The 22,040-nt window shown below is 50.4% G+C and overlaps 1 protein-coding gene and 1 non-coding gene across 14 annotated transcripts; one reads left to right on the top strand and one right to left on the bottom strand.

Annotated features, from left to right (window-relative positions):
• Positions 1-102: 102 nt before the first annotated feature.
• On the top strand, positions 103-21,926 carry CDK16 (cyclin dependent kinase 16). Of its 13 annotated transcripts, none has more exons than XM_007507650.3 (17): positions 13,997-14,343; positions 17,097-17,223; positions 17,403-17,606; positions 17,842-17,975; positions 19,183-19,308; positions 19,466-19,522; positions 19,607-19,721; positions 19,821-19,915; positions 20,004-20,066; positions 20,193-20,316; positions 20,453-20,573; positions 20,662-20,759; positions 20,849-20,954; positions 21,044-21,086; positions 21,199-21,289; positions 21,382-21,459; positions 21,542-21,926. In XM_007507650.3, the coding sequence occupies exons 2-17, from the start codon at positions 17,103-17,105 to the stop codon at positions 21,577-21,579; spliced, it is 1,614 nt and encodes a 537-aa protein (XP_007507712.1). In that variant the 5' UTR covers positions 13,997-14,343; positions 17,097-17,102; the 3' UTR covers positions 21,580-21,926. The 13 variants fall into 13 exon arrangements, with proteins under 13 accessions (XP_056665659.1, XP_056665664.1, XP_056665660.1 ...); XM_001363048.5 differs by lacking the exon at positions 13,997-14,343 and adding an exon at positions 16,644-17,010; XM_056809681.1 differs by lacking the exon at positions 13,997-14,343 and adding an exon at positions 103-248 and having other exon boundaries at positions 21,382-21,926.
• LOC130456203 (U6 spliceosomal RNA) lies at positions 3,230-3,336 on the bottom strand. The gene has a single exon (XR_008914797.1). It is a non-coding gene; the product is annotated as a U6 spliceosomal RNA (small nuclear RNA).
• Positions 21,927-22,040: the final 114 nt, after the last annotated feature.

Raw genomic sequence — 22,040 nt, 5'->3', positions numbered from 1 at the left:
TTCGACCCTCGGCGTGGCCTTGGGCCCCATAACCAAGCTGCTGTGCCCCAGCCCGCAGTCACTCAATGGGTCAGCTAGCATTCATGAAGCGCCTACTATGTGCCAGGCAGTGTGAATGGGGCCCTATGGCTTCCCTCACAGCCTTCAAGTCTCAGTTCAATCCCCCTGCCAGCAGCAGGTCCTTCCCAGGCGCCCCGCCTCTCCTGCCTTTCTCGCTGACATTGCCTCCCACTGGCTATAGTTCGCAGGTACCTGGTTATTTGCAATTCATTTCTCCCAACCGATTGGGATCTTTTTTTTGCCCCGCGTGTCTGCCCGGCCCCGAAAGGGGCTTCCAAAAGGCCTGTTGCCAGGCTTCCGCCTCTGGGGACCGTTGTAAGGTCTGTAAGGCCCCCTCGCGGCCCCAGCTAGCCAGGGTTCCCAAAGCAGCCTTTTTTTCCCCCGGGGTGAAGAAGGTTGGATCTCTGGTGAATTCTTTCCTCCCCTCTCCCGGCCACTGTGTGCCGTTTATCTATTCGGCCACTCGGGAAGGCGGGCCCTCCTGTCGGGGCATAGGGGACACGGGTGTGTGTGTGTGTGTGTGGGGGGGGGGTTCTTGGCAAAGATCGTTTTACAGAGAAGGAACCAACGGAGGCCAACAGGGTGGAGTGGCTTGCCCTCAGTATCCCTGCTAGGTAGTGTGTGGAGCCACACTGGAACTCGGGGCTTCCTGCCTCTGGGTCTGGTGCTGGCTGTATTCACTGACCCACCAGGGCCTTTAGCATAGCACCAGAGCAAAGTCAGCCCCATCTTCTTTATCAGTGGGTTCATTAACAAGGCTTCAGATCCCACTAGCTTGGAGAAGAAAGAGAAGGTGAAGCCCTAGTGATGGAGCTGGACAGTGAGAAGCAGGGCCCCCCTGCTCTAAGTCTTGTATTTGGCCCAAGCTGGGAGATGTGTATGGCTGAGCATTTAGTTGTTGTCGCCCCAATGGGCTGGAATAGTCTCGTGCCGTGCGGTGCCCTGCCACCCCTGCCGCTCTGTTACGTTCTGTTTACAGTTCAGTAGACTAGTGTGCCCTCTCCCCTCCAGGGAGAGAGAGGGAGGTCTCTCCCCTGCTGGGCTTTGCTGCCTGGGCCACTTAAGTGGAAGATCTTAGGCAGTCACTACATCACCACAGTTTGGAACAGAATTCTCTGACCCAATGGCAACTTCTTGGACAAAGAGCCTTGCCTGAGGTCAGCCTCCCCCTGCCAGCTGCAGAGAAGGCTGATGACACAACAGTGCATACCTGCCCTCTCTGAGCTCACATGGTATGGTGGCACATGTAGTTTTCATGGTAAGCACAAGGTGGAGTCTGAACCAGGTGGGTGGGGTTCATGGATTCTTTTGTCCCCCTGTGGTGGGGAAAAGTGGCTTTCCTCATAATTAAAGAAAGTGGCCAGGCTGGGCCCCAAATGATAATGGAGAGAAAGAACTTGAAACAGGTACAACCTCTGAGGGCAGAGACAGAAAGGGAAGACTTCCTTCCACATTCTGTCATCCTCCTCTCTGGATGCCACAACAGCAGCAAACACTTGGACAGCCAGATAAAAGTATTGAACAGCAGAGCCAAAACGATACCCTAATGGAGGGGCCCACCATTTCCTTAGGCCGGTCTGTTCCTGACAGCCAACCACAAATGTCCACTTAAGCAACATAGTTCTTATTCTGCCCTCCAATTCTGGGAAACGGTTTCCCTTGGCAATTCTGTGTCCAAATGTTCTGGCCTAGACCAGTGTCACAAAGTGTTCAGAGCAGTCCAAATGTTCCGTGGTCCTTGTTAACTCATTTGTGGGCAGGTAGCCAGTTGCAAAGAGGTGTTCCTCCCAGTAGAACTACTTCCCCGGTTCCGAGTCACTTGCAAAGGTTCCCTAGGTAATGCTGCTCAAATCAGTGAGCTAGAAGACCTAGAATAATTTAGTACAACCTAATAGAAGCTAATCACCCTGGCCTCCTAGGAATTTGTTTACGTGATGAAAACCAGTTCAGACGTTATGGAGCAGACCTTCTAAATGGCAGAAGAACATTCCATTAGGCTACCTAAAGGTCATCTGAAAGACCAGAGAACTTTAGACTTCTCAAACCACCTACTGTCTTGACCTGAATCCTTCAATCCATGATATGGGTGTTCCCATCCACAAGCCAGAGGAAGAATCAAGATTCTGTAAAATAGAGTCCTTTTGTCTCTTGATAGGAACAGAAAAAGTGACAACTGAACAAAAATGACTTTTCCATTTAGTGACGGTTTAGAAGATAAGATGAGACAAGTTTATACATTGTCTAGACGAGTCAAAGTTTTAGTAAAAGAAAAAATTAACGACCATATCAAAACCCAGAACTCCCCAGTATTGATCCTCATTTGCAAATTGGCCTTTAAAGTAAGCAAATAGATGGAACCATCTACTTCTATTTTACTTTTTACTGAAATGCTAGGAACAATCAGTCCATTTCATTTATGAGTTTCAAGAAATTGAGAAATGTCTCTTTTTTTTCTTTTTGGAAAGCTAAGTGCTTTCGAATTGAATACCCAGGGTAGGAAGAGAGAAAGGATTCTGACAATTCACACCAGTTGTCTTTAGGAGAGAAAGCCCCTATCCAAATTGAGATTTTTATCAATGTTTACGAGAATATATCCAAGCATACAAGTTGCCAACACCACATCCAAAACCCATTGCTAAAACATATATTCAAAGGGGCCTGAAAGGGATTCGGTGGTTCTTATTATCTCTAAGGTGAAATTGAAAAGTGATCATTTAGAACCATCATTTGGTTCTAACTTGGCCTTTTCCATTATTTTTCACTGGGATAACAACAGAAGTTTCAAGGCTACTAACAAACACCATTCCAGCCAACACAAGCAGTTTCCAGGCTGTTCCTTTATTTGATGAAACATTTCAAAGCCAATCACCTACTTCCAAGTTCTCATGTGCACACAGTATAATCTTGTTGCTTTCCCCTAAGTAAAGGGATCTTCACATTCTCCATTTTTATCCTATCCTGCATCCAGGTTTGCACATGCCTGCTCATGCGTGGACGCGCGCGCACACACATACACTTTTGAATCATTACATTATCTGGAAAAGAGAATACTCTGGACTTCATCTGACATAGGAAGGGATAGAAGCCACAGTCACAAAGCCAGAACAGGGGAAAAAAGACAACAAAGCAATAAGGTCATTTACACATTGATCTTTAATTTAAATTTTTTAAACATATGGAACACTTCAGGAATTGGTGTGTCATTCTTGTGCAGGGGCCAAGCTAATGTTTTCTCTATTGTTTCAATTTTAGTCTCTGTGCTGCTGAAGCAAGCACTGAGACCCATTCTGTGGGGTTTGTCATTTCTCTGCCACAGTCAGAGAAAGCCTCTAGGAAAAGAGGCTTTCTGCTTGTAAAAAGATCAAGTCTGTACGATTTCAGGTAAAATCAGAAATACCTTTGAGAACAGCGGCCTCCATACAGCAGTTCCACATTACTCACGATGTCTCATAGCCAGGCTTATGATCTACCTGGTGGGAAACTCCTCTTCAGAAACGAAATAGCATAGTGGAGAAACTGAGTCCATTACCTTCTTCTCCACTGTTCCAGGTATCCACGTTTACTGATAGCATCACTCCCTTTGAGTGGCTGTCAACAGTTTCCTTTGAACAGTGGACAACTTCAAACCTTTAAATAATTCAAACAGTTAAAACTGGATTCAAAATGTGAGTGAATCAAATTACACGTTCCATCTCCCACAGTAAGCTTCACTGCTCACAACTTTCAAGAAGGGTACCATTATTTCCCAAGGTAATATCAGTATATTCCTGATAACGAAAAATTTCGAAATAATATTCATCCTCATTTCCCAACTGTCTTTCCAAGTGTTTTCAGTTTCCATGAGAAATGATGAGCAGGTTAGTTGTTCGTTTGTTTAATGGAACGATCTATATGAAATTATGAGAAACAAAATGAGAACATTATGTATATACAGCAACAGACCTAAAGCAAAACACCTCCAGAGAAAGAACTGAGAAATGGAAAAAAGAAGACAGAGTTTTATATAGACTTTGGGGGGGAGGGTCAAATGATGTCTTCTCTAGTATGGGGAGAGGAGAGAGGTACCTTGGAATTTTAATGTAACTAACAAACAAATGAATCCATAAATTTAAAAATACTGTGTTTTCCAGTTCAACATCCCCTTAGGCAAAACCAAGCCATGGAAATGAATAAAATCATAAGATTTGGGAACTTTACACACAAAGTAAATTCATGAGTTTATTCAAAATCTAAAGAAACTAGCTGCCTTTGGCCTGGATATCTATCTTCGTGGACTGCACACCAACCCCATGGTCTGGCTATCCAAAGTTACCTCAGACCTCATGCAGATATATGTTGATCAAAAATACAAAATTACAGTTTATCCAGTGAGGTTTCATAGATTTCACAATCACCATATAATTCAACCTTATGCCATCTGAGCAAACTTTAAGCTGTTCCCCTCCCCTTAGGTGAAGCATTTGTTGGGGGGGGGGGGATCTTAGTTCCTCTGCAAGCCAAATTTAAGTTTTAAAATGATCTCTATTCTTGCAATAGAATTTATAAGACTCCTTCTCTATCTAGAGGGTATCTATTTAGAGAGTCTGGCAGAGTTTCACAAAGCTTCTTAATGGCAATGACTTTTTCCAAGGAACTAAATCTTGCCAAACCAGAAAATATGGCAGAGTATTCTTTTGGTTCAAGACTGTATTAAGTATTTCACATGCATAAGTTTTAAAGTCCAAGACCCAGCAAAGGAGACAGAGGAGTGGTCGGAGAGATAAGAGGAGAACCAGGACAGTTTGGGTGGAATGATCAGGCCACATTGTAAGGAGTTGAGAAGAGAGGGTGGACTCCAGCAACTTTGTGGAAGGCCTTTTTGAAGAGGACAGAAGAGCGAAAAGACAGAGTTGGTGGGAATGGAAGAACCACATGAATGATTTTTTAGGATAGAGGAGACATGGACCTGTTTGTAGGCAGCAGGGAAGAAGTCAGGAGAGACAAGAAGAGAGAGCTTGGGAATGACAGAGTGAGGGGGTAGTCTGTTTAGAGGAGCCAGAATGGAAGAGGCTGGCTTGTGCAGACAGAGGGAAATGAGAAGAGAGGGGCAGAAGGCACCTCAGTGATGGGAGATGAGGATGAAGGGAGAAGAGGGAGCTCCTGGGGAAATGGCCTCAATCTTTTCTGTAAAATATGAGGCAAGGTTCTCAATGTCTCCAGAATTCAATGCAAAATGCTCTGTCTGGGATCTAAAGCCCTTCATCACCTAGCTCCCCTCTGACATCTGCAGTCTTCTATACCTTACTTGATGCCATGTTCTCTTCCATCCAGTGAACCTGGACTCCTGACTGTTTCATGAACAAGACTCTCTTTCTCTCAGCCCCTGGCATTTTTTTAGGGCTGGCTATCCTGCAGGCCTGGCACACTCTACTCTCCCCCCTCCCCTCCCAGCTCTTCTCTTTATTCCAGTGCTTCTTCCCTCTGTTAACCATTTTGGATTTATTCTGCCAACAGCTTGTTTGTACCTAGTTGTTGGCATGTCTTCTCCCCCATTAGAGTGGGAGCTTCTTGAGGGCAGGGACTGGCCTTTGCCTCTTTCTGTATCCCTGGTCCTTAGCACAAATGCCTGGCCCATAGTAGATGCTTGGTCAATGTTTATCAAATGAAGAAACTCATAGGGTACTAACCGCATTTTTGGAATGAATCACAGATTTCAAACATGCAACCTGTAAGGAAATGCATTCCTCCTCTAGTTGAATGAATGCCTCTAGAGAAGCTATGGAAATCATTGAATTCATCTCCTGGTTGCTGGCATTCAATGGGCTACAAGGGAAGGGAAGGCACTGAACCAGGGACTGTACTATTTCATTTGATCCCCAGCCCCCAAAGCCTTCCAGATAGCTGTAGTTACTATCCCTGTTTCACAGACGAGGAAATCGTAATCGGAGCCGGCCTGTAGAGTTCCGAGAAAGGCCTCAGTCAGAGGACAGATCAACTCTGCTGGGGATTCCAATTCAGTAAAGCCAAGTCAAAACACATTTTCAATGGCTCAAGTCAATGTTGCTGGAAGATTTCAACTATTTTTCTCCATCAAAAAAGAATAGAAAAATGAGTGGGAAAAGACAATTCTGAAGGACTTAGGGTGAAAAATACTCTCCACATCCAGAGAAAGAGCCGGTGGAGTCTAAGTGCACATCAAATATGACATTAAAAAAAAACGTTTTTAGGGTGTGGGGGAGGTGTTCTTTCACAACACGGCTAATATGAAAATATGTTTTGCATGACTGCACACATATAATCTATATAGATTGTTTACCTTCTCAAGGAGGAAGGAGGCGACAGAGGAAAAGAATCTGGAACTCAAGATCTACAAAAAGAATGTGAAAAAAATGTACAGGTATTTGGAAGAAATATATGACACCTCCCCCCATTAGGGGAAAAAAGCTCCTAGGAATCAAGAGGAATTTCAAAACTAATTTTAACCATTTGAGGAGGAAACAAACACTCCTCTAAATGAAGCCAATAAATGTGCAAACCTGGATATGTTCCCCTTCTCCTCTTGCCTACCTGAGCTCTAAAAACCTTTTAAACCTTTTGCGAAATTCTTCAGCTTTTCTTTTGGCCTATATGAAGGACTCTGAGGGCAAGGACTAGTAAACAGAGGACTTTCTATTGTCCCAGTCTGCACAAATTTAACCCTAAAAACCACCAGTTCTATCTGCCAGTCCTCTGGGAAAATCAAGCTCTTACTTCATATAGCCCACTAACAGGGTCAGTGTAAATGGGGCTCCAACTCTGACTTTCCTTCCGTTCCTTTCTGTAGACCCTTTCCAGATGCGTGTCTCCCTCCATGGATTGTACAGCACATCTTTTTTCCTTGCTACTTTCTTGATCTCTTGCATCTTTCTTGTCCAAGCATATCTCAAGTCAAATGCAGAACTAGTTTTCTCATCACTGAAATCAATTGTGAACCCTTTTCCTCTTTTCCTCATCCAAAGTGAACATCAAGGTTTACAGATGATCACTGGCTCGCTTGGTCAAGAAGGCTTCAGTTGCTTTCTTATTTAGAGGATTACAAAGGGAAGGCCCATTTACATTTCAGTGATTTCCAAATCATTCCCATAAGACAACAACTGTCCGTTTTTGAAAGAGTTTACATTTTTCTAACTTTGCCTCTGACTTAAAACAGGCACCAAAGGTCAAGACCTCTTAATACTGCTGGTCCGCCGGCCATTCCCAAGTGCCAGGCAAGGCTGCCAACCTGCAATTGCAATGCACTTGCTCCCTTGGACTTTTAGAATTACTAGAGGTAAAAATTTTCAGTTTAGGACTGAGCATCATCCAGTTGGTGAAATCACCTTCCCTTGGAGTAAAGAAGAAAGAGATTCTTCACCACATAGAAAACACACAAACACTCCTTTATTTCTGTCTTTCTTTTCTCTGGAAAGTCCCCTAGTGGGATATTCCAGGGAATAAAGAATGGGACCAAAGTTCCCTTTGTTCCCCAATCCCTCTAGGACATTTTTAGCACCTTCAAACCACATTTTCTTGAATAATCAAGGTAGAATGAATCAGTTTTCTTTCACTTTTGACCCTGGGAAAACTTTCATCTTCTCCCATCCCGCCTCCCCCACCTCCAAAAACTTGCCTGCCAGGTCTAGAAATGTCACTTTAACAAATGTACCAAGGGGACCACGGCGTTGGCATTACAGTAACCAGAAACAACCTCAGCACCTCATCTAATTGAAATAGAACACTTGCGCCATAAACATAATAAGCATGTACAAGATCTCAAGGTCGAGAATCCAGGAAGTGAAGAGGCACATGGACACCCCAAGGAGGTCAGTGGCAGAAACAAAGGGGCCTCCTATGCAACAGGATTTATAGCAGCAGCACTTTTTGTCTAAGCCAAAAATCAGACACAAAGTGGATATTCCCCATCCATTAGGGAATGGCTAAAGAAATTGTGGTAGTTGGATGTAATGGACTGTTATTGTACCATCTTTATGGCTCAAAGAGAAAGCAGAACTGAGAGAATATTCCACAGAATGACAAGCATAATGCAAATGAAGGCAGCATTGAAAGACCTCTGAACACCTTTGGAATGAAGGAACTCACCTCCCTCCTCTAGATGCTCCAGTGTGTGTGTGTGTGTGTGTGTGTGAGAGAGAGAGAGAGAGAGAGAGAGAGAGAGAGAGAGAGAGAGAGAGAGAGAGAGAGAGAGAGAGAGAGAGAGAGAGAGAGAGAGAGGCAGAGGGAGAGGGAGAGAGGGAGAGAGAGATGCCCAGGGGAAGCTGGTGAGTGATACATATAGACTTGCAGTTGTTGTCCAAGGTGCTGGGCTTTGGTTTTGCATCAGAAATCATTCTTTGAAGGAAAGAGGGAGCACTTGCTTGCCAAACCTCATAGCCAGAGGACTTCTGCTCTAGACCTGATTCTTACCAACAAGGAAGGAGTGGAGTAGTGACTAAGATGATGAGAAGCATGGGCTGAAGTGACCACTTTTACTTTTGGCTTTTTGGTCTCCCCATCTCCCCCAGGCTGGAAGTGCACCTGCCACTCACTGCTGATTCACCTGCTTGACCCAGGTGCTTTGACCTGAGCAAGTTCAGTCCTCTTGAGGCAGTCTTATGGCCTCCTGCTTTCAGCGGCTGACCATATCAGTGCCTGGCTTAGTTCAGATGCTCCAGCTGGAGCAAGAATCACACCCACACCCAGCCTTTCCAGTTTGTAATTCATTGTTGTCATTCAGTCATTTCAGGTTCTTTGACCCCCTTTGGGATTTTCTTGACAAAGATATCTGAGCAGTCTGCCATTTCCTGCCCCAGGTCATTTTATAGATGAGGAAACTGAGGCACACGGGGAAAGTGACTTGCCCAGGGTCACACAACACTCAGGAGGATGAGTCTTCCCAATTCCAGGCCCACATTCTATCCACTGCACTACCTAGTTTGTAATAAAGGGCAGAGTATGATATACAGCTGAGACTTGGGGAGAGATTTCAAAAGTTCCAGAGAAAGGATATGTAGAATCCCATTAACTAGACTTCACCAAAAGTTAAAGCAGGAAGGTAAGAAGATGTGAATAAAATGTCTCAAAGAGGAAAAGGGGGGAGTTCTCTAAAGAGACCAATGTGGACACAGGGAACTTTGTACCAAAGCAAGGCTTTTGAAAGCCTTTCTAGGGGATAGAATCAAGGGCAGGAAAGAGAGGAGGAATTACAAATATGCCACAAAGACATCAAGGCCTGAGAATACTCTTTTAGGATGAGCGACTCCAGAAAAAGCCATGACCCCAAACCCATGGGGTCCAACAGAGGCCCAGCTGAGTGCAAGTGCAAAGTCCCACTTTGTGCAAGTCTGCCACCTCCCACCAGAAGGTTCTGTCTCCTTCTCCACTTCTCTGGCAATCTAGGGCCAGTGGAGATGATGAGGAAAGTGTCCTCATGAATCAATACCACAATTAGTCCACACTGCTTGCTTGACTAGCTTCTCAATGCCTGGGAGAGGTGATTGAGTCCAACCTTCTCTTACTAAAAACTCAAAGAGATGAAGTGGCTCACCCCATGTCACCCAGCTATAAGTGGCAGAGTAAGGATTAGAACTCAGACAGGCCTTCTGCTTTCCAACCTAATGTGTTTGCTGCTACACCATTCTGGTCCATGCCCACAAAACGCCAGCCATTCCAATGGAAGATGAAAAATGTCGTTATTTGTCCTGTGTCTCATCAACATTGTGTCAATCAACCAATCTGCATGCATTTTGCATTAAATCTACTTAATTGACCTGATACTTGGGCCTTGTGATAGCTTTGGAAAAAATGTAAATGGAATACATACAGCAGTGGTTCTAGTCTTCAGGCAACCAGAGTGGGAACTACAGGCAGCAGGCTTGACTTCTGCCTTTGCCCCTTGGTAGAACCCCGAGCCCCCAAGATATCCACCTTAATTCTCTAAACAACAGTCTGCTGTCAGACATCATGACATGTCTCAGTAGATACATCAACTGGTAAAAGCCTTCATTCCCAAAGACTTAATAGAGGCAGAGGAAGCAGAGCTCAGATCTGAACTGGCTAAAGTAGAAGGGGAGAAATTATCAAAGAAGACTTCCCTGATATCCTAGGACTGGAGGGTAAAATAGAAATGGAAAGAATGCACCAATCACCTCCTGAAAGAGATCCCCAAATGGAAACTCTCGAGAACATTATAGCCAAATTCCAGAGTTCCCAAGTCAAGGCTGTAAGCAGCCAGAAAGAACTAACTTAAATATTATGGAGCCACAGTCAGAATCACACAAGATTTAGCAGCTCCTACCTTAAAGGAGTGGAGGGCCCAGAATATGGTATTCTGGAAGGCAAAGGAACTAGAATTACAACCAAGAATAACCTTCCCAGCAAAACTGAGTATAGTCCCTTCAAGGGGAAAAAAATGGACATTCTGGATTATTGTATTGCTAATAATAGCTGTCTGTTACAGTTGAACATTCCACAATATTGCTGTCACTGTATACTATGTTTTCCTGGTTCTGCTTATTGCACTCTGCATCACTTCATGTAGATCTTTCCAGCTCTTTCTGAAATCCTCCTGTTCATCCATGAATAGAATTTTAGAAAACTTAGATATGATAGATCTCTGGAGAAAACTGAATGAGAATAGAAAGGAATCTACCTTTTTCTCAGTGGTACATGGAACCTACACAAAACTGAACATTTATTAGAGTGTCAGAACCTTACAACCAAATGCAGAAAAGCAGAAATGTTAAATACATCCTGTTCTGATCATAATGTGATAAAAATTATATTCGATAAAGGGCCATGGAAACATAGATTAAAAATTAAATGGAAAAGAAATCATCAAATCTTAAAGAACGAGTGGGTCAAAGAACAAATTATAGGAACAATTGATACTACCATTAAAGTCAATGACAACAATGAGACAACACACCAAAATATGGGATGTAGCCAAAGGAATCCTTATGGGGGAAAGACTATCTCTAAATGCTTACATCATTACAACAGAGGAAGAACAAATCAATGAATTGGGCATGTAACTAAACAAACTAGAAAAAGAACAAAGTTTAAATCCTCAATTAAACACCAAATTAGAGATTCTGAAAATGAAAGGTTAATAAAATGGAAAGAAAATCATTTAAATAATAAATACAAGGAGATGGTTTCATGAAAATACCAAGAAAATAGATAAACCACTGATTTTAAAAAGAAGAAAACTTAATTACCAGTTTCAAAAATGAAAAGGCTGAATTCACCACTAATGAAGAGGAAATTAGACCCATCATTAGGAGCTATTTTGCCCAATTATATGCCAATAAATCTGACTAAGTGAAATGGATGAGTATTTACAAAAACATAAACTGCCCAGATTAACCAGAACTAATAGAATACTTAACCCTATCTTAGAAAGAGAAATTGAATGGGCCTATGGAATTCCTTTTTCTATACAACTAGGGTGCTGATACCTAAACCAGGAAGAGCAAAAACAGAGAAAGAAAACTGTAGAGCCATTCCCTAATGAATATTGATGCAAACATTTTCAATAAAAACAAACAAAAACTAGCAAGGAGACAGGGGTAATTTGCCCCAAAGACCATACACTATGACCAGGTGGGATTTATATGTGGAATGCAGGGCTGGTTCATAGTCAGGAAAACTATCAGTATCATTAACCAATAGGAATCCTATGATTATCTCAATAGATGCAGAAAAAGCTTTGAATAAAATACAACATTCATTCCTTACACATTCTGAGTCAAATTCCTCTTAAAGAAAAGAGCAAGATTGGGGGGGGGGGGGGGGAAGCTGCTTGAAAACCTGATTAAAGAAGAAGGGGTCCCTCCCTAGGATAGAAACAAGCAAACAAGAGCCTGCTGGACCTAGAAAATGACAACCGTTGGAGGGAGGGCCTCAGGAAACACCGTTGGCATAGCTGTGAACTCCTTTCACCACTCTGGAAAGCAATTTGGAGCTGGGCTCCCCAAATCCTGTTTCAAATCCCCTTTGGGGCTATAAAACAATGTGTGCCCTTTGACCTAGGAATACTGCTGCTAAGTCCATACCCGGAAAAGGGGAAAGGACCCACTTGGACAAAGGTCAGTTGGAGAATGGCTGAAAGGTGAGGAACAGGCTGGCCTCCGAAAGAGCACAGCCAGAGGGGCATCCTCCACAGTGCCAGCAACAGCAATCCAGGACAATGCTAAGGGTCTTGTGGCAAAGAATACTCCCCCCTTCCAGAGAAAGAATGCAGACCCAAGCATCCCGGGGTTCAGCTTGTTTATTGGGGTTCTGGTTCCATCTGAGCACTCTTGCAATAATGAACAATATGGAAGTGGGTCTCGCGGACAACCCAGATCTAAGTGCTTACCAGCTCGAGGAGCGAAGGGAAAGAGAGACACGATTTGGATCTTGGAACTTCGGAGAAATGATTCCATGGAAGTGGGCAAATCAAAAAGGGAGGTGCAGAGCACAGCTATCTGTAAAGCTCCTTTCTTTGCTTCTGCAGCCTCAAACTCTTCCCAGACTCTTTCCTGTAGGAAACGGGGAAGCATGAAGCTCGGGGCCTTTTTCGGAGGTGGAGTAACAAGCTCTGGGTTAGAGGGAAGGCCCCGTGGGGATTGGTTGGTGCCAGCCGCCCCCCCCCCCCCCCCCCCCCGCCCCACACACACACCTGAGGAGATTCCCGGGCCGCAGGAAGGAGCCACTCTGGTGCTCCTTTGGACCGTCGAGCCCTCAACTCTGTGTGCACACATTCTCCGTTCAAGGTGACTCGGGATGCCACCTCGGAACTCGGAGCAGCCATGTCAGAGGACACCCGTCTCTCCCGGCCACAATTGCCCTCCGGTCCCACTGTGGCCGCCTCAAGCCGAGATCGGCAGGAAACGTTTTCTTCTATGTGTGCGCATGCTCTTTGCCCGAGCCAGGCCACTCCTAGGCCGAAGCCCCTAAAAGAACCGTCTGGAGCGTCTTTTTTTCTCGGAGGAGCCCAGACGGCCAAGGAAACTAAGGGGCCGGTCTCCTGCTAGTGAAGGGAGTGGCGGGCAATGGGAGCGGGCCCCAGGAAATGAGGCAATGGAAAGTTTCAGAGCCAGCTGCAAGGAAGACTTTTAGGCACTGAGGTCGAGAAAAGCGCCCTGGAAGGACTGGAGCCCTCCAGGCAGCGCCGCCCCCCCCCACCCGGGGATAAAGAATAAAAACGAAAGCCGCACCCACCACCGGCCGGCAGCCGAACGGTGCGAAGAATCGGGCACTCTCGAGGCTGGGCCAGTCGGGACTCGGGGGAGGGGCCGGCACACGGAACCTGCCCAGGACCGAAGGGGGCGGGGACAAACCGGGAGCAGCCAAGCGCACCTAGGGGGCGAGGCCGCAGGAGGTGGGAAACCGGAGTCTCCGGCCAATTAGCTCCCGCTAGCGGACGAGTCCTTCTTTCGGGGCGGAGCCAGAGTGAAGAGAGCCTGGAGGGAAGACGTACCAATTTGGGGAAGCGGGGAGGAGCTGTCAGCTGGGGCCCTGCATGTCTAGTTCGGGTCACAGGAACGCCTGGGAATGGGCCATTGCTGTCGCATGACTTTCCAGTCCTCTCCCGGGCTGTCTGAGAGATTAGGGGTCGGCTGACACCGCCTCCAAGTCAATCCCGGACCCAGCTCCCTCAATACTCCCTCCCCAGCAGCCTCGGGCTGTGGCCCGACCCGAGCCGCCCCCACCGACACCTGGGATTACACCAAGTTCGCTTGGAGGGGTCCTCGGGTATCTCGCCTTGGCGAGGCGGGGCTTCTGCACCGAACTAGCCACGTCCTCTCCCAGGTCCCCCCTCCCGAAGGCCGAGAGTGTGATACATTCCAGGCTCCTCCTCCCCCCACCCCACCCCCGGCCCTGAGGCGGGGCCTTGTGCGCAGGTGCCGGAGTCTCCGCGGCTAGGGCGCAGCGGGAGCCGGGTTAGGATCCGGGACCCGGACCGCGCAGGGACAGCGAGTGGCCCAGGGCCGGGGCACAGGGCGCGGCGCGATCGGGATCTCGCTCCTGGGGCTCCGCGGCGGCGGCCAGGCCCATGGGCGGCTGAGCGGGACGACGCGGGCGGGTCGAGCCCAGCCGCCATGGCCGACGACTACTGGGACCTCCCGCGCCGCCGCCGCCGCCGCCGCCGCCGCCGCTGCCGGGGCCGCCGCCGCCGCCGCCGGGGCCTGCCCGGAGCTTCCGCCCACGGGGCCCAGGGAGTCGTCGCAGCCGCAGCCGCCGCCGCGCCGGGTCCGCAGCACTGAGGCCCCCCAGCGCGCGTCCTCCCCAGCCCCGCCGCCGGTAAGCGCCTGCCCCTTCCCTTCCCCCCATCCCGCCGCCGTCGCCGCCGGTAAGCGTCTACCCTTCCCAACCCTCTCCCTCTTTCCCCGAGGGGAGGGGGCCCAAGCTAGAGGATGCGGGGCTGGGAGTTTCCTACAATGCACCGGGGCCTGGGGAGAAAGGGGGCGGGGTGTGGCCACCTTGTGACTGCCCTGCGTTCATCCCACCCAAGCCCTTCCTTCTTTACCCCCCCCCCCCCACGACAGCCCTCGTGCCTGCCGACCTACCACCCCGATATCCAGTGAGAATGAGGATGGGGGGAGGTAATCGGTGTTCTCCAGCCCTCTGGCACTTGGTTCCTCAGTGTTTGGCAGGCTCCCCAAGAATAAGAGACAGTTTGGTGTATGCAGGGCTTGTTCCCATTCCGATGACATTGCTTTAAATGCTGCCTTTTGCGGTTTCCTACTGTGTGACCTTGGGCCAGTCAATTGGCCTCTTGGAGCTTCGGGTTGTCTCTTCTGTGAAATGACAGATTGAACTAGGTGATGCCACAGTTCCCTTCCAACCCTAATTCTATGATCCCTCATTCTTCGAGGACTCCGTCCTTTCTCTCCCTATGTGGAAGGGTTCTCTGCCTGCTTGCCCCCAGGAAGAGAGCCCCTCCTCAGTAAGGCATTCTTGAAGTTTCCTCTCCCTCCTCCTGGAATGAGATTTCTGGGTGATTCCCAGGTATTTCCCCCACTCGCTGCCCTCCAGGTCCCTTTAAGACTGCACAGAAATCTTCATCATTAGAGCTAGTATCTCAAGAGCTTTGTGCCCAACAACCCTGGGAAGTAGGTGCTACCATTCCCATCTTCTAGATGAGAAGACTGAATCAAATGGAGGTTGCATCCTGGCCAGTGACACAACTAAGGAATGCCTGGGCCACCTTGCTGCTGGAAAGTCTCCAGGCAGCCCCCTGGTCCCGTGAGCTTCCTTCTACACAAGAATAGGGTTAGGGTTCGAAGTTCTTCAACGTTTTCCCCCAGCAGAATTGGGAAATTTGGGAAATTCAAGGGTAAAGTGAACATGCAGTCAGGAGCCCTAGATTCAAGTCTCCACCCTCCCACTAGGCCACTGTATATGACCTTGCCTACATTATTGGATGTTTCTGAGAATCAGTTTCTTCCTCTGCAAAGTAATAAGGCCCTTTCTGTCTCTAGATATGCCATGGCCCATCCCTCCCAGCAAGCAAAGCAGGCTATTGACTACTCCTCAGCAGGAGTTGGTGGGTTCCTAACCTGGATCTTGACTTATTTCTCAGGAAGCTTGGGGGGAAGCAGGGAATGGGGATAGCTGGACCCTGTAGGAGTTACTCCTTTGGGGAACCCGGCCCCTGGGCCAAGGGGCAGGCAAATGTTTCTCCAGGTTGTGCAGCTCTTGAAGCAATAGATAGTGTGGCTGACTCCAAAGCCCAAGGGCCTCGGCCTTGATTCTCGTTCCATTTATGCCAGACACTAGCTGTGTGACCCCCTGGAATCCCAGTCCCCTAGACTGTAAAATGAGGGGAATATCAGTTGTTGTGGAGTTGAAATGAACTCTGTGTGATCCATAAAAGCTCCCATCAGGGGAGGCAAAGCTGGCCCTGAACAGTCAGTGTAGCTCTGCTGGCTGTCCTGCTGCACTTGCCCCAAGGCCTCAGCTGGCCCGGGTTTCTCAGGAATGGTGGAGGTGCCTAGCCTAGCCTTCTGGCCTCTCTTCCCTCTGCTTCCCTGATAGCAGCTGATAAGGTACCACTTTCTATCAGGGGTGCAGGACCATCTGGGACTAAGACTGGGAAAGCCGGGGATACGTTGTACATAATAACCCTGAAGACCTCCTGAATTCCCTTTCCTTTTCCTTCTTGTGAGCCCCTCTCTCCTTCCCTTCCCCGCCAAGGCTCAGGCCCTGGCCGTGGTGGCCCCCCTGCCAGCCGTAACTGAGATATTTATAGCTGCTGAGTCAGCCAGGGCCTCTCCCTGCAACTAGGGCTAGGCTAGAGAAGGAGAACACCCCTTTTCTCTCCCTGCGCTAGGTACCCTGCGGAAGGAAGCCTAAACCTGAGTCCCCTCTGCCATTCCTTTGGAGGGACCCAGGTTTAGACCTTGGCACAGAACTAGGGAGACTGTACCTTGTCCCACTCCGCCTGCTTTTGTTGGGGTTAGGGGGTGGGGTTGGGGCTTATGTGGTCACTATGGAGTCTCTTCTTACCAGCTCAGAGGGCACACAGGTCATTCTGGGAGCCTTCCCATTTGAATAAAGGAGAGGGGAGGGGGCCCTGAGCTTAGCACCCAAGACTAATGGGCCCATGGACTAGGCCTCTATCTATTCCCCCCTTCCCCCCCTTAGCTGGCCTGTGGGACTGTCCAATTTAGTCCCCGTGGCAACCGTTGCCAGGGGTCATGTGATTCCCTAGGGCAGTGGGAACATTCCGTCCCCTGGCAGTTAGGGGGGATGTGGGGCTGGTGCCAACGGAACATACCATTCTATGGCCGAGTCCGGGGCCGTCTTGCGGGACATGTGGGAGAAGCTGAGCCCCCTGCCCAGCCTGCCCCTCCAGCTGATGACTTGTGTTGTGGGGGCCTGTGCTCCTACAGTGAGTCCACTGGGCAGGGCGGACCACCAGGAGGCCTCATCCCCTCAGCCAGCCACCCAACTCTCACCACCCAGGTGGGCCTGCTGCCCTCTGAAATCCAGCCCTTGGGAACCCCTGGGGAGCAGGAGCTCAGTCTGCCCTGGCTTGTCTCATCCCCCAGGTCACCATGGACCGCATGAAGAAGATCAAGCGACAGCTTTCCATGACACTCAGGGGGAGCCGGCCTGCGGACAAGAGCAGTGGCTCTGAGCAGCTCAGCATTGAGGAGAACAACTGCAGTGATAACGGTGAGGGTACGACCAAGGGGGGGTTCCCTCTCACTGGGCCACTCCCTTCCTCCCTTCGGATTTGGGTGATTTTTTTGTTTTTTCCATTTTCTTCCCTTCTGTGTGCTTCTTCCTGCTATTCCCATTTGTCCTCCTCTGTCCATTCCCTATCCTCTCTTTGGCTTTGCTCCCTGGCCCAGGCCCTAGCCCCTGTGGGAGGAAGGGCTCCTTGCCCTCATCCCATAGCCTGCTACCCACGGTTCGCCTGCCCCCCCGAGCCTCCAGGAGCCTGCCCACCCTGGGCCCAACCCCCCGGGGAGCCCGGCAGCCTCCTCCACCACCAGCCCGCCGGCCCCGGGCCAGTCGCAGTCTGAGCTCCCCACTGGATCATGGCACCAGACTAGGTGACTATATGCCCCTCCAGCTTGGCCTGCTGAGGCCTGGCTTATCCTGTCTGTGGCCTCCGCCTTCTACAAAGGTCCAGCCTTCCGGAGTGGTCTCAAGGCCCTGATTGTCTGAGGCCATTGTGTGATGTAGACCGAAGGAGAACAGGGGGGAGGGGAAGAGGAAGAGGGAGGGAGAGGGGAAGGAGAAGGAGTTATCCCTGTGGCTCCTGAGCCGACCCCTACTCCACCCCAGAGATTGTGCATGAGGACCTGAAGATCGGTTCAGATGGGGAGAGTGACCAGGCCTCAGCCACGTCCTCTGATGAAGTACAGTCACCTGTGAGAGTCCGAATGCGAAACCATCCAGCCCGCAAGATCTCTACTGAGGTAAGCTGGGCCGGAGATTAGCTAGCTGATTAGCAGGGGCAGCCCTGTCCAATTAGCCTGGCTTCATCTCACCAGCTGAGAGGCCTCTGTCTGCCTGGGCTTTGGTCTCATTCCTTTGTCCCCATCCTAACCAGGGCAGCTGAGCCCTTCCCTCCTGAGGCTGACCTGCCACTACCCTTTTGCCTTTCCCCCTCCCTTTACTTTGGGACAAGTCACTGGACTGAATTGGGAAGACCCAGCAGAGCAAGTAGATGAGCTTGTTGTATCTAACCAGAGGTGGAATATGGGCTCAAGCCTTTGACCCTGTGGGGCTTTGGGGCTCTGAACTCAAGGTCTATCATGTGATCGGTCAAATTCTCTAGAGCAGTGATGGCAAACCTTTTAGAGATGGAGAGCCTGGCCCCACCCTTACCCCCACACAGGGGAGGGAGGAAGTGTTCCCATTGCGCTGCTGGAGTGAGGAATGTCCTCAGTTGAGTGTAGAGAGGGGGGAGGGGCCCAGCACTTCACTCCCCTCTCCTGTGTGGGGGCCACCCACCTTCCCCCTCCCCCCCTTCATTTTCCCCATTGGCTGCTCAGTAGAGGGGCGAGGGATGTGAAACAATGTCTGTAGGTACAGTGGAGAGGAGAAGGGGAGCAGTTCTGCCCTGGTCCCTCTGTCTTTCTAGTAATGAACTCTGAGGAGGGGGAGGGGAGAGGATGGCTGTATGCCCACAGAGAATACTCTGTGTGCCACCTTTGGCACCTGTGCCATAGGTTCACCATCACTGCTCTAGAGACTTATCTCAGACTAGGCCCCTGCAGGCTTTCACTGAGTGTCCCCATCCCCTGGAACCTTCAACTTGCAGCTATTCTGGGGCCTCCTCACTTTCCCTAAGCCTTAATGAAGAAGCTACTTCCCTGTTACTTCCTTCTAGTTTGAGCAGATTCTCCTAGGGATTTCTGGGAGGGCCTCTGGAGGTTGGTTAAGTCAACCTGTACCTGACCAAGAAAACCTCTAGTCACTGGGGGAGAATAATGGGGCAAGATGGGACCTCTTGCCTTTTCCTGATGGCATTAGGGTTTATGACAAACTTGTGGTTGCGTTCTTTGCTTGATCCTGAAAATTTCTGGAACTTGGCAGCATCCTCAGTTCCATGTGTTTTGTTTGCCCCGTCTCTCTCCAGCAGAGACTGACCCCCTGTCTTTTCTGCCTCTTGAATCTCAGGACATCAACAAGCGCCTTTCCCTCCCTGCGGACATCCGGCTGCCCGAGGGCTACCTGGAGAAGCTGACCCTCAATAGTCCACTCTTTGACAAGCCCTTGAGCAGGCGTCTCCGCCGGGTCTCCCTGGTGAGGAGACTCACCCACTTGCTCACTCACTAGGAACCCTTGGCCTCTGTTGGGGCCAGCCCCATCTCGGTTATCATCATCGCCACCTTCCCTTTCCTCAGTCCCTGGGCTCCTTAGCACTGCTTCTTTCTGACTCCTCCTCACCTTTTCTCCATAGTCTGAAATCGGCTTTGGCAAGCTGGAGACATATGTGAAACTGGACAAGCTGGGGGAGGTGAGGAGATGGGGTGGGGTGGGGAATAGGGGAACCTGGGGACTATGAACCCATGTCCTGACTGCTCCCTCCCTGGGTCCCTAGGGGACCTATGCCACTGTATATAAGGGGAAGAGCAAGTTAACGGATAACCTGGTGGCCCTGAAGGAGATCCGGCTGGAGCATGAAGAGGGCGCCCCCTGCACCGCCATTCGAGAAGGTGCTGGGGAGGGCCAAGCTGGGGGTGGGGGGCCATGGGTGGTTGTGTTGCAGTCCTGAGGACCTTGAACCCCACACTCCCCTCATTTCGCCCCTGCAGTGTCACTGCTGAAGGACTTGAAACATGCCAACATTGTCACCCTACACGACATTATTCACACAGACAAATCCCTGACTCTAGTGTTTGAGTATCTGGTAAGATGGTGGAGATCCCAGGGCTTGGGAGAATCCAATGGGAGCTCAGGGCAATGCAGGGTGATTCTCCTCTCCTTCTCCCCCTCAGGACAAGGACCTAAAGCAGTACCTGGAGGATTGTGGGAACATCATCAACATGTATAATGTCAAGGTTGGTGAGAGGGAGCGGCTTACCCCCTGCACCCTGCCCAGCCTCTCCTAGCCAGGGCTAACTTCTCCAGGTAGTTCCTAGACCCAGGGAAGCTAAGCCCTCTCCCTGCCTCTGCTTCCTCCCCAGCTCTTTCTGTTCCAGTTGCTCAGGGGCCTGGCCTACTGTCACCGGCAGAAGGTGCTACACCGAGACCTCAAACCCCAGAACTTGCTGATCAATGAGCGTGGGGAGCTCAAGCTGGCCGACTTTGGTATGGCCTACTGTGGAGGTGCCCTGCCCCTTCCAAGTTTTCCGGTTTCCACTTTGGCCTCTCTTCCCCTCCCCAGCCAGATCTCCCAGATCCTGCTCCCAAATGCTAGACTAACCCGAATCCCAATATTTCTTAGGCCTGGCCAGGGCCAAATCTATCCCAACCAAAACCTACTCCAATGAGGTGGTGACACTGTGGTACCGGCCTCCCGACATCCTGCTGGGCTCCACAGACTACTCCACTCAGATCGACATGTGGTAAGGCTTGGGGCTGAAGGGGAGAGGTGGGAGCAGCCCCTTCTTTGGGACCCTGGGCCCTCAGCCAAGACCCCTCTCTGTACCCTAGGGGTGTGGGCTGCATTTTTTACGAGATGGCCACAGGCAGGCCCCTCTTCCCGGGCTCCACGGTGGAGGAGCAGCTGCATTTCATCTTTCGGATCCTGGGTGAGGGCGATATTGGCTTGGGAGGGGGAGCAACCCCCCTGGCAGGCTCCCCAACTGACCGTTTCCTCTTTCTCGGCCACCCCTTTCAGGGACACCCACTGAAGAGACTTGGCCAGGAATTTCTTCCAACGAGGAGTTCAAGAACTACGACTACCCCAAATACCGGGCAGAGGCCCTGCTGAGCCATGCACCTCGGTGAGAGCCTGGTGGGGCAGGGCTGGGGAGCCAGGGGCTGAGGGGGGAGGGGGGCCTGAGACCAAGGCTGCTTTCTGTGCCCATTGTAGGCTGGACACGGATGGGGCAGACCTCTTGGCTAAACTGCTGCAGGTGAGGAAGGGTCCTCAAGACCGGGCAGCCATGCTGGTGGTGGATGGGGGCGGGAGAGGAAGGGGGGGAAGCAAGGCCCTGGCTGACTGGCTCGGGGCTTCTTCCCTGTCAGTTCGAGGGTCGGAATCGGATCTCTGCAGATGATGCCATGAGACACCCCTTCTTCCAGAGTCTGGGGTCACGAATCCATAAACTCCCTGACAGTGAGTGGCTCGGGGCTGCTCGGGAGGGGCCTGGAGCACTGGCTGCTCGGGCCTCCCATCATGCCCCTGGGACTCTCTCCTCTCTCCCGCAGCTACTTCCATATTTGCACTAAAGGAGATCCAGTTACAGAAGGAGACGGGCCTGCGCTCAGCCTCCCTCACAGACTCGGGTGGGTGTGGCCCCCACCCCCTCTGCTCTGCTAGCTCTGGGCCGGCTGGCTCTTCCCAATAGCTCTCTGCTTCCCCCCACAGGCAGGCCAGCCTTCCGGGTGGTGGACACGGAGTTCTAGGTCCTAGGGGCGGCTGGCTGGGAGACGGTGCTGCGGACCCGATGGAGACCCTCCGGGGCCGCTGTGAAGCCAATCTTGCTCTCCCCACCCCCACCACCCTCCCCAGCTCAGCCAGCACCCAGCCTCCGCAGCCTCACCGCCACCGTCACCGTCACCGTCGTCGTCGTCGTCACCGTCGTCACCACCATCACCACCACCACCACCACCACCACGGCCGCCGCCGCAGCTCCCCTCCACTCCACTCACCTGCCTGTTCCTGGCTCAGCTGCCTTCCTTCTGCCCTCCCCCATTCCTCTCCCCACTGACTGACTTGTGGAAGGGTGCGAACAAAGCTCTTCCCTCCCTCCCTTTGCTGTCTGGCTCTCTGTTTGTGGGTTTGTGCGCAGTCACCGGACAGCACGCCTGGGGCAGTCCCGGGGCCCCGACATCTGGGAGGGCTGACCCCACCCCGTTCCAGCCCG

The sequence above is a fragment of the Monodelphis domestica genome, chromosome X (genome assembly GCF_027887165.1).
Source record: "Monodelphis domestica isolate mMonDom1 chromosome X, mMonDom1.pri, whole genome shotgun sequence".
NCBI lineage: Eukaryota > Metazoa > Chordata > Mammalia > Didelphimorphia > Didelphidae > Monodelphis > Monodelphis domestica.
This window is presented reverse-complemented; position numbering and strand designations above follow the sequence as displayed.

Bases quoted from the DNA above. Each gene is read 5' to 3' on its own strand.
- CDK16 (XM_056809680.1), top strand. From the start codon at position 16,795: ATGTGGGGCTGGTGCCAACGGAACATACCATTCTATGGCCGAGTCCGG. The intron at 17,011-17,096 runs GTGGGCCTGCTG...CTCATCCCCCAG, and splicing joins ACCCAACTCTCACCACCCAG to GTCACCATGGACCGCATGAA. The intron at 17,224-17,402 runs GTGAGGGTACGA...TCCCTGGCCCAG, and splicing joins GAACAACTGCAGTGATAACG to GCCCTAGCCCCTGTGGGAGG.